The sequence below is a fragment of the Mauremys mutica genome, chromosome 6 (genome assembly GCF_020497125.1).
Source record: "Mauremys mutica isolate MM-2020 ecotype Southern chromosome 6, ASM2049712v1, whole genome shotgun sequence".
NCBI classification, from domain to species: Eukaryota; Metazoa; Chordata; order Testudines; family Geoemydidae; genus Mauremys; species Mauremys mutica.
This window is the reverse complement of record NC_059077.1, coordinates 19,537,992-19,550,029: the sequence shown is the minus strand read 5'-3', so window position 1 is coordinate 19,550,029 and position 12,038 is coordinate 19,537,992. Positions and strand designations below refer to the sequence as shown.

Below are 12,038 nucleotides of genomic sequence, written 5' to 3'. Positions count from 1 at the left end.
GCTGTACAAAACACTGCTGTGCTCTAGACAACATTTCATGACAGTACTATTACGCTTTGTATTAAATGCCCCCATGCACAAATTTGATCATTTACATTATTCTGACCTGCAATTTTTTTCATGTAAAACTAGTCTTCATATGGTATCTCACCTCTGAGTTAAAGGTGTGGATTTATGTCCAATCCTAGGACTTGAATTTATATTCCTAATCAGTACCAACACTGCAATACATGTATAAGCCTTTGGATCCTTCTATATTCTACCCTTTTCTGGTGGTTGTCCATGCTAAAGATTCTATAATACTTTACAAAGGTGTAGGGGAAATTCCATTCCATCTCTCAATACCATTGATTATAAAGGTAAGAGCTATCACTAAAGACAAAATGGTCTCCGCACCACCAGCAATTAGTTGATTTGTAAAGCAGCTTTGGTGTAAAAAATGTACTATAGAAATTTAAAAAATTCTATATGGTGCACACCATATATAAAACCAGATATTAAATTACCCAAGGAAGAAAATATTACATTGCTGCATAAATGACAAATATTGATCATTTCGCATCAAAATGAAATCATGCCAAATCATAAATAATAAAAGTGCTTGACTATAGATATATAGCAGGCAGTAAGCAGATTTACCACATAATTAAAGTGCTTAAGGCAAAATACAGACTTCTGGTATTTTCTAATTTCTAGTAAATCAGGGTGAGCTGGTAAATTCTGAGATCACTTAATTTAAAAGTATATTTACAAGCTAAATCTAACTGTAGTCTTTATTCTGTAAAGTAAACAGCAAGGAAACAGTGTGCATCTAATTTTTGAAATTCTTCTGGCTTTTCTTTTTGACCTTTGGTATTTGTATGTATCGACACTTTCTCTAAACCATTGTACAAAAACACCTTGAAGTGTCAAGCTTTAAAAATGAGTCTTCGTTTCTCTTTCTCCTGTGCAGCTTGGATTATCTTGGCCTTGTCAAAATACATTCTCTAGTTAGAGGTTGAAAATATTTCCCTCCTGGCTCCTAAGTATTGATTTTTCAACACTCAACTCTGTCTGTCAGCTGAAGAGGTGAAAGGTGAAAGTTCATCCAGCACTGCCTGGCTTTACCTTCCTATTAATGTCATGCCCTTTCCACATTTGATCAGTTTATGTGATCACCAACACAACTGTTATTGAGCATGTTTTACCTATGAGAAAATATTTAAGTCATGAATGATTTTAACACACACACCTTGAAAATTGAGTACTCAAATATGTTGCAACCAACTCCTTTTGTGTTTATCTATTTTTTTGAAGTCTTGTTATGTAAATGATTGACTCAATTCAAACTGTACTATCTTATCTGAACACTAAGAGAAAGATTACATTTACTGCTTATGCTGTAAACCTTTTTAAGCAATAATGATCAATTTTGTTATTCTTGCTCAAATGCAATCATGCTTTTTTACTACGGGAGATGCAAATTCAAATCCAAACAAAGTATTATTATACTAAACAAATTTAATAATCTCAGCTCAGCTCCCAATGGACAGTAGGCCATGTCAGAAAATCTCGACGCATAATATGGTTCAATTACTCTCCCTCTTAAGAGAGATCTAGGACTGGAATAACAAGAAGAGAGCGTAGCTTTACACATATTACAGACGGTGTTGTTGAGGTTCTGGAAGATCATCATTCTCTTTAACTGGTTGACTCAGACTGTTCTCATAGACAGAAGAGATAATGGCTTTCCCTCAGCACTTTCCGACTTCCTTTTTTGTTAAGGAGGCCTTGAGTTTCTTGAACATGAATCTTCATCCAACTTTGTGAATTGTAACCTTATTCAAATAAATGTAAGAATTTATTTCTGTGCATAAGAAAAATAAAAATGAATGTCAAGTAAGTCATGGAACTAAGGATGCATGACATCACAGTTAGGATGATAATATAGGAACAATATCCTTCAATACTATTCAGTTTTTATTTCACAAACATATGTACATAGCATTAGTACATACGGTAGCATTTAAGTGGAATCATCAAGAAATTTCTTGAGAGGCAAACATTTTCATCATTTACCATACACAGTGACTTCAATCATTACAACATTTTCATACAGTTATCTCATCATGTCATCTTTAGCTTGTAAACCGCCAATAAAGCCACATATGTCTCCACATTTACAAGGACAAGTCCAAATACAGTACTAACAAATCAATAAAATACTAAAAGCTTACACTGGAATGACAACACAAATTTTACTGCAGTGCTGAGAAATCTAATCTGTGATGAAATTTGGGAGTAGGGTTGACAAAGTCACTGAAATGGAGATTTGTGTTTAACTAATGTGCAAATATTAGTTAAGCGGTGAGATAATCTATTTCCACCCCCTAAGCATTACTGTGTTTTCTAGCCAACTAACACTAACTCCACATTAGAGTGTAATCCTGACTGTTGCGCTAGATGTATTGTATAAAACATTTGCAGAAGTTGTCATAATCTTCTGAAAATTTTGCTAATTTAGCTTTTGCTACATTTAACTATTGTTCAGTACTGGAAGTAGATTGCCCCCTTTCTTTTACAATTTTTTGTAATCCATTAAATTTATAGTTTAAAGCAAACTTTTTATTATACATGTAATGCAAGATATTTTACTGCATACTAAAGAAAATCTTCTTTAGCATATCCAGTGCTAATGTGTTTCCATTTAGCTTTTACATATATGTACTTGAAAAATATTATAACATAAGTAAATATGACTTTGGAATGCCTATGGAAGAATGAATAAAATGTACCTTTTAATTTTCCTCATATGCCTGTACTTAAATGTAGCACTATAGCATTTGATTCTACAGACAAATCGTGTATATGCTGTGTATTTCTTTGCTTCTTGTCATGGAGGCCTACATATCTCTCTCTTTATAAATACAATGTACATGCATGTTGTATAAGTTTACTTTACAGAAAAGCATCAAAAATTCTACTACAGAATTTTACCACCACTATATACTACAGCCTTGCCATAGTTGGAAAGAATAAAATTTACAGCAATATGAGATAAACATTCCTAATGGTCTTAATTTCTTACTTTGTTCGTAAAAATTATAGTAAACAACAGATATGTTGATACTGGACTGTAGATCCTACTTTCATGTATAGTGTACTATACAGACTGCCGCTAGAAAAAAATGCATTTGAAATTTAGAAGCCATTATTTTCTTTGTTCATTTATTCCCATTCTGTTGGATTTTCTGGCAAGTCCCACCTTTAACGTTATGTGTCATCATTTAATGTGAGCCTTCTCTCTTTTGTGAGCTTTCCAGACAAAAATGGCAAAGAAACTAAAAGCTGTACAAACACTTATATTAATACATTTAAATAAAATAGTATTTTTTGGATTTTTGTTTTACTTTACACATAAACCAGCATATTTTTCACATTATTAGATATTTCACAAAATTAGATATGTAAGAAAGAGGGAAAATGTGAACAATGACAACATTACAGAAGAATTCTCTTACTGGGGAAAATGTTTAAATATATTGGACTCAAATAACAACTAACTCACCTTTTACATATTTGCCATAATTTTTCAGTTGCTCAATATCAATGATATCTGTGTTTCCATCAAGCATATTTGCATTTTTACTCCTCAATCCTTCAATGAAGCCAAACTGTGAGTTTGCAACACTGCAATAATTTATACAGCAACAGGATGTGATGGCATAAATGCAGGATTCTCATTTCCCTGCAAGTTCCAGCACCAGTGGGAAAGAGAAAGCTCTTTTTAAAATATAAATAGCTGCAGTAGAAGCAAAGGGAATACAGAAAAAACACACCTTTGTGCATAAGTATTCTTTTTTTCAAGTTTCCTTTCCCCCTCTTTAAGAGATTCTTGGTATTTACATGTTGACTGCTCAATTCTTTCTTCCAGGTCACAAAAACAATGACCTAGTATGCCATAACTTCCAATTCAATCAAGAATTTAAACTTTATCTGAGGAAATATGCTTCTTCAAAATGAGAACAAAGGCTACTCTTGTCCTGAAAACCTACTTCCTCATATACTTTCTCAGGAATCCCATGGCAGTTATCCCCAAGAAGCTAACTGCTAAAGCCTATGACACCTCACCCACTGATCACCCTATAGTCACTAGAAGAAAGTACATGTAAACATAGAACCTTTTTGGTAAACAATAAGATTCTTTAAGAACTTCAAAAGGAAAATAATATTTATAATTAGGACTGCTCTGCATTACTTCAGTCTAAAATGCAAAAGTGACTTGATTCAGCCCAACTTCAGAGATTGGGGTATGATTCCTGAAAATGCTGATCTAGTCAAGGAGCGCAACCTCAGTGTTACTGATTTTTTTCAGCTTCTGTTGCACCAAGCAACAAGAGCATTCCCAATAGCCATCTTCGTCCCTCCTATTAACAGCAAGGAAAAACTACATGATGATAGAATAACCACACTTGGTTGAGCTGGTGGGCATACCTCTGAATCAATAGCTGGCACAAGCAAGATTCTGCTCTAGGGAACCATGCAGAAATGTTGCAGTCTGGCTGGTCCCACTGGATGATTTATATAGGCACTGGTGTGGGTAATCCAGTGTTACAAAAGAACAGAGAAAGAATTACAGGGAATTTTACAACAAAAAAATGTATATCTAGCAATAGAGAACCTGACTCTAGACCATAAATCGATGTTCTTTGCCATCATGAGCCATAAGAATAACATTGCGATTGGAAGTCCAGATCAGCCGTGCCAATTTGAGTGCATTGTGTGAACCTGGTGAGGCAGGCTGGACAGGAGGCACCTGGTATGTTTTAATACAGCGGAGCTGAGGTGCAGAATTCAGCATTCCAATACTTCCCAAAAGAGAGGTGTTCATCTGCAGTAATAGAAAAAGAGAGAGTCAACACTGAAACCAAAGGGTTTCTTGTGAAGAATAATTTAATGTGAAACAAAGCCTTTTCTCTTTTTTTACAGAAAACTTTTAATAAGACCTGCCAGTACCAGCAACATGGCTGCCCTCTCTAATGACCTTCAATTAAAATTTTATTTAGTTAACCAAAAAACACTGTTTCTTAAACTAAAGAGATGCTGAGAATCTAAGCAGTATGTTTGCAAATGCTTGCAAATGCTTAATTAACTCTATACACAACTCTGCAAAATGAAACTAGTTGTGCTAAATTTAGTAGTGCATATTTTACTGCTTTCCTTTTTCCTACAGATCTGTAGACTTTACATTATCTTAAACGACACTTTTACAGCCATATTTTAAAAAGTTCTCCTCCCTTTTTTCCCTGCAAGACATGATGAAAAAGATTTTTTTTTAAATTGGACTAAATGGAGAAATAAAATACAGCCAAGTTTCTGTTTTTTGTAAGTTACAATCTTTTGCAAGGCATGGAAACTTAGTGAAGTTTAGAAACAGAATTAGTGGTAAGAAATTAGTTCCAGTCTCACCATTGGCCTTTTTAAAATTTCCATTTTCCTTTAATTCTATCTACTTCAAATTAAACAGTGAGATCTGAACCAACGTATTAGCTTAATCCTATAATGAAGTCTATCACTTAACATATTAAATAAAAAGTATCACCTACAACTTCTTTAAATTCATTTAACACAATATCATTTCAGAACTGCAGTAAGCAATCAAAAATTATAAATTATAACATATTTCTGCTGGAATATATATTTAAACATGTTAAAATCACAAAAATTAGAGATGGAAAAGACCTTTTGGATGGAGTATATCTGCATGACAGAACAAGAGTGGTCCCAATGCCATAACAGAACTCATGGAAGATAGGTGAATTTCCAGAGGACTGGAGAAGGGCAAACATAATACACCATCTTTAAAAAGGGGAACAAAGAGGGCCCAAGGAATTACAGACCAGTAAACCTAACTTAGTTACTTGGAAAAATACTGGAACAATTTGTAAGCATCTGTAGGATAATATGGTTATAGGAAATAGTCAACATGGATTTGTCAAGAACAAATCATGCTGAACCAACCTAATTTTCTTTGATGGTGTTACTGGACTAGCGGATGGAGGGAAAAGACGGTTACTCACCGTAGTAACTGTTGTTCTTCGAGATGTGTTGCTCCTATCCATTCCAGACAGGTGTGCGCGCCGCGCGTGCACGGCATCTCGGAACTTTTTTACCCTAGCAACTCCGGCGGGCCGGCTGGCGCCCCCTGGAGTGGCGCCGCTATGGCGCCTGTTATATACCTCAGCCGGCCCGTCCGCTCCTCAGTTCCTTCTTGCCGGCTACTCCGACAGTGGGGAAGGAGGGCGGGTCTGGAATGGATAGGAGCAACACATCTCGAAGAACAACAGTTACTACGGTGAGTAACCGTCTTTTCTTCTTCGAGTGATTGCTCCTATGCATTCCAGTCAGGTGATTCCCAAGCCTTACCTAGGCGGTGGGGTCGGAGTGAGACGTGGCGGAATGTAATACTGCGGAGCCGAAGGCTGCGTCGTCTCGAGAGTGCTGCACCAACGCGTAGTGGGAGGCGAAGGTGTGGACCGAAGACCAGGTGGCCGCTCGACAGATGTCCTGGATGGGAACATGGGCCAGGAAGGCGGCAGACGAGGCGTGCGCTCTCGTCGAGTGAGCGGTGAGGCGGCATGGTGGCACGCGAGCAAGCTCGTAGCATGTCCGAATGCATGCTGTAACCCATGAGGAAACCCGCTGTGAGGAGATCGGCTCGCCTTTCATACGGTCAGCCACCGCTACGAACAGCTGGGTCGAACGCCGGAAGGGCTTCGTCTGCTCGATGTAAAAAGCGAGCGCCCTGCGGACGTCGAGGGTGTGAAGCTGTTGCTCCCGAGGCGAGGCATGCGGCTTCGGGAAGAAGACCGGGAGGCTCCTGATTGAGGTGGAAGGCTGACACCACTTTTGGGAGGAAAGCCGGATGTGGTCGAAGCTGCACCTTGTCCCCGTGGAAAACGGTGTATGGCGGACTAACCATCAGAGCGCGTAGCTCAGAGACTCGTCTCGCTGATGTAATGGCGACGAGGAAGGCCGTCTTCCAGGAGAGGTAGAGCAGGGAGCACGTGGCTAAGGGCTCGAAAGGAGGACCCATCAGCTTGGCCAGCACGAGGTTCAAATCCCAGGTCGGGGCAGGACGCCGCACCGGCGGATACAAGCGGTCCAGGCCTTTAAGGAAGCGGGAAACCATCTGGTTAGAGAAGATGGACCGACCTTCCATGGATGGACGAAAGGCGGACACTGCTGCCAGGTGAACTCTCAAGGAGGAGACCGCAAGACCTTGCTCCTTAAGGTACCAGAGGTAGTCCAGGATGGTAGGGACAGGGACCACGAACGGATTGAGGCCTCGCTGGTCACACCAGAGCGCGAACCGCTTCCATTTCGCCAGATAGGTGGAGCGAGTGGAAGGCTTTCTGCTCTCTAGGAGGACTTGCTGAACTGTCACTGAACAGTCCCTCTCTGCGTGGGTCAACCACTCAGGTACCAAGCTGTAAGATGGAGGGACTGGAGGCTCGGATGGCGGAGTCTGCCGAAGTCCTGAGTAATGAGGTCCGGCCACAACAGGAGGGGGATGGGATCCCGAATGGAGAGCTCGAGCAGCAGGGAGTACCAATGCTGCCTCGGCCAGGCCGGAGCTACGAGAATGATAGAAGCTCTGTCCCTCCGAAGCTTCTGTAATACTCGATGGACGAGCGGGAACGGAGGGAAGCCATAGAGGAGGTGATCCTTCCAGGAATACAGGAAGGCGTCCGACAGGGATCCCGGCGCGTGACCCCGGAACAAGCAGAACCGGTGGCACTTCCTGTTCGCCTTGGATGCAAATAGGTCTACTTGGGGAAACCCCCATCTGCAGAAGATTGAGAGCACGACGTCGGGACGGAGAGACCACTCGTGGGAGAAGAAAGACCTGCTGAGATGGTCGGCCAGCGTGTTCTGCACTCCCGGAAGAAAGGACGCTTCTAGGTGAATGGAGTGGGTCACGCAGAAGTCCCACAGGAGCATCGCTTCCTTGCAGAGGAGGGAAGAGCGGGCTCCGCCCTGCTTGTTCACATAGAACATTGCTGATGTATTGTCCGTGAACACTGTCACACAGCGGCCTTGCAGGTGGGTGCAGAAGGTGCGACAAGCCAGACGGATCGCTCGCAGCTCGCGGACATTGATGTGCAGAGTGAGCTCCTGGGGCGACCACAGGCCTTGGGTGTGAAGATCGCCCAGGTGAGCTCCCCAACTGAGCGCCGAGGCATCCGTGGTCAGAGTGGCGGACGGGCGAGGAGGATGGAACGGAACTCCCGCACAGACAATCTCCGGGTCCAGCCACCATGTGAGGGACTCGAGTGTTGGCCTGGAGACTGTGACCACCATATCGATGGGATCTCGATGCGGCCGGTACACCGACGCGAGCCAAGTCTGGAATGGGCGGAGATGAAGCTGCGCGTACGCGGCGACGTACGTGCATGATGCCATGTGGCCCAGGAGGTGGAGACATGAGCGCACCATCGTGGTCGGGAAGGAGACGAGGCCCCGGATGAGGGAGACCATCGTCTGATGTCGAGATCGCGGTAGGCAAGCCCGGGCCAGCGAGGAGTCGAGGACCGCTCCAATGAACTCTACCTGCTGCGACGGGATCAAGGTGGACTTCTCGGTGTTGATGAGAAGACCGAGCCATCGGAAGAGGGACAGTATGTCTGTCAACTGGCCCATCACCAGTTGTCGAGATTAGCCAGTCGTCGAGATACGGGTAGACATGTATCCGACGACGGCGGAGGGCTGCGGCAACCACTGCCATGCACTTGGTAAACACCCTCTGTGTGGTGGATAGGCCGAATGGCAACACTGCGAACTGGTAGTGTGCGTTGTTCACCACGAAACGTAGGTAACGTCGATGGGGAGGGTAGATCGCGACATGGAAGTACGCGTCCTTCATGTCGAGGGCGGCAAACCAGTCTCCCGGATCCAGAGAGGGAATGATGGTCCCCAGGGTGACCATGCGAAACTTGGGCTTGAGCAGGTACTTGTTCAGCTCGCGAAGGTCCAGGATAGGACGTAGCCCTCCTTTCGCTTTGGGGATGAGAAAATAACGGGAATAGAATCCCCTGCCCCGCCTGTCTTGAGGCACTGCCTCTATGGCACCCACGCTCAACAGAGTCTGGACCTCTTGTAGGAGGAATTGCTCGTGAGAGGGGTCCCTGAAGAGGGACAGGGAGGGTGGGTGGGAAGGGGGGCGCGAAACAAACTGAAGGCGGTATCCCGACTGGATTGTTTGAAGCACCCAGTTGTCCGTTGTTAACTGGGACCACGCCGAAAAGAAATGGGAGAGGCAGTTGTAAAATAAAGGGGAAGGATCCGGTAGGGAGAGTGATGGGCCGTCCTCGAGCGTCCCATCAAAAGGCCTGCTTGGCCCCCTGAGGGGCCTTGGAAGAGGCCTGACCCTGGGTACGCCTATTGCCGGAAGGACAACGGCGGTTTGTGGTCGGTCGCCAGCTATTGTACGGCCGATAGCGTTGCTGGTAGAAGGGCCGGGAGGGTTGCTGCCGGAAGGACCTGCGCTGAGTTGCCGGCGTGTGGATCCCTAGGGTGCGGATGGCAACGCGACCGTCCTTTAGGGTCTGGATCCGGGAATCCGTCTTTTCGGAGAAGAGACCTTGCCCGTCAAACGGCAGGTCCTGCAGTGTGTATTGGACCTCCGGCGGCAGGGTAGAGGACTGCAGCCAGGCGATGCGCCGCATCGTCACGCCGGAGGCTAAGGTCCGAGCTCCGGAGTCCGCAGCGTCGAGGGCGGCCGTGATGGAGGACCTAGATGATCGCCTTCCCTCGTCCAACATCGCCGCGAACTCTTGGCGGGAGGCTGTTGGCAGGAGCTCCGTAAATTTCGCCAGGGACGCCATGATGTCGAAGACGTACCTGGTGAGGAGGACCATCTGATTGGCGATACGCATCTGCAGTCCGCCAGCAGAATAGACCTTGCGGCCTAGCAGATCCATACGCCGCGCATCCTTCGATTTGGGCGCAGGGGCAGGTTGGCCGTGCCTCTCCCTGTCGTTGACCGACTGCACGGCCAACGAGTCCGGGGTCGGGTGAGTATATAGATACTCATAGCCCGTGGGAGGGACAGAGTATTTGCGCTCAACCCCACGGGCCGTAGGAGGGACGGACGCAGGCGTCTGCCAGAGTGTGGTGGCATTCTTTTGAATCGTCCGCACGAATGGCAATGCGACGCGCACTGGAACCTCTGCCCCAACGACATTCGTTATGGGGTCCTCGTCCTCCTGGACCTCCGCCACCGGGAGATCCATAGCCGTTGCCACGTGGCGAAGTAGGTCCTGGTGCGCCTTCAAGTCTATGGGCGGAGGCTCCTTGGTCGACGCTCCGGCCACCGCTTTGTCAGGTGAGGACGAGGAGGATAAGCCCTGGATGACCGCCTCCGACGAAGGGTCCGCTGTCTGCTCGTCAGGAGGGTCGGGCTGTGCGTGCCCCTGGGGTTCAGGCGGTATGGAACCCGCGCCTGGTGGCGAAGGGGCCGGTCGGCTGATTGTCGCCTCTGGTACCCTGCGCTCGGACGCCGGGGCTCTCGGGGGGAATGGCACCCCCTGAGCCTCATACTGGGCCCAGGGAACCCAGAAGCCCCACGGCTGTGCCCCTTGAGGATGGCCCTGTGGGGTGGGCGGCAGGTGGCCGTAGCCTTCCGTCCCGGAAGCGACCAACGCGGGGCGGGATGGCCATGGAGGTGCCGAGGCGCTGACGGAGTGCGCCGCCGAATAAGGCAGTCTGTCCCCGGATGGCATGCTGGTCCGCTCGGTACCGGGATGGCGACCGGGAGCGACGTCCGTCACGGTGCCGGGAGCTCGACCGGTGCCGGGAGCTCGACCTGGATCCGGATCTGCGGTGCCGGGAGTGGCCGCGCGAGTCGCGGTGCCGGGAGCGGTGCCGGGACGGAGACCTCCGCCGGTGCCGACACGATGGCAACCTGGACCTGGTGCGACGCCGGGAGTGCGACCAGTACCGCGATGACGAGGGGTACCGGGACTGCGACCGACGTCTCGACGGCGATCGGTACCGCGATGGCGAGCGGTGCCGAGATCGCGAGCGACGGGACGGAGATCTGCCATGGGACCGGGAACGTGACCGGGACCGGGTGTGCCGTCCATGTCGTCTGTCCAGAGAGGGCGGCCGAGTCATTCTGGCCGGCTTTCCCGCCGACACGACAGCCCGCACCGGCGGTGCCGGGGGCTCGGTGCCTCTATGAGCTGAATCAGCTCACGCGCCGAAGAGAATGTCTCCGGCGTCGACGGCAGCCGGGGCTCAACCACGGTCGGTACCGGGGAGCGTGGCGGCGCCGGACTCGACGGGCCTTGCGGCGCCGGAGTCAAAGGCCCGGTGCACGACTTGTGCACGGCCACCGCGGGGGCCGCAGGTGGCGCAATCGTTTTCGCCGAGTCCTCAGCGCGGGCCTTAGCAAGCGCCTTCGCCAGCTTATGTCTTTTTGAAGGCGAGAGCGAGCGGTGCCGGGTCTTCGTAGCCGCCTTCTGAGGCTGTGGGGCCGCGGTGCCTGAGCGGCTTGGTGCCGCCGGTGCACTCTGCACCGAGGAAGCTCGCGGTGCCGGCGCGGACGGTGCCGGGGGCTGAAGCAACGCTTCCATCAGGAGCTGCTTCAAACGGATATCCCGCTCTTTCCGAGTTCGCGGTTTGAAGGTGGAACAGAGCGAACACTTATCTGTTCTATGTCCTTCGCCCAGGCAACGGAGGCAGGCGTCGTGCGGGTCCCCGACAGGCATAGGCCTCTGGCACGATGCGCAGGGCTTAAAGCCCGGTGCTTTGGGCATGAGCCCGCACCGGGGGAGGCAAAGGGGGAAAACCCCCCTTTTAACCTTATCTAAACACTAACTATCTAACTAACAAACTGTAAAAACTAATCACTAAACTAACTATGTACAAACAAGTAGCGAGAGCTAGGGTTGTGGAGGACAGAGAGCACTCCACAGTTCCAACTGGCCGTCACGGGCGGTAAGAAGGAACTGAGGAGCGGACGGGCCGGCTGAGGTATATAACAGGCGCCATAG

The 12,038-nt window shown here is 47.6% G+C and overlaps 1 protein-coding gene across 3 annotated transcripts in view; it reads right to left on the bottom strand.

Moving 5' to 3' along the window:
• Positions 1–1,514: 1,514 nt before the first annotated feature.
• Positions 1,515–12,038, bottom strand: part of WDR7 (WD repeat domain 7) — a 349,222-nt gene continuing 338,698 nt past the window's right edge. Inside the window, exons 27-28 of one of the 3 annotated variants that reach the window (XR_006580538.1) lie at positions 3,548–4,870; positions 1,515–1,846 (exon numbers count right to left, since the gene is read on the bottom strand). Coding sequence is in view for 1 of the 3 variants with exons in the window: in XM_045021793.1 (XP_044877728.1) it covers positions 4,667–4,870 (204 nt within the window). In the remaining 2 variants the exon portion in view is untranslated. Of the gene's footprint in view, positions 1,847–1,938; positions 4,871–12,038 lie in introns of those variants that run through there. The other 2 variants (XR_006580539.1, XM_045021793.1) reach the window with 2 other exon arrangements.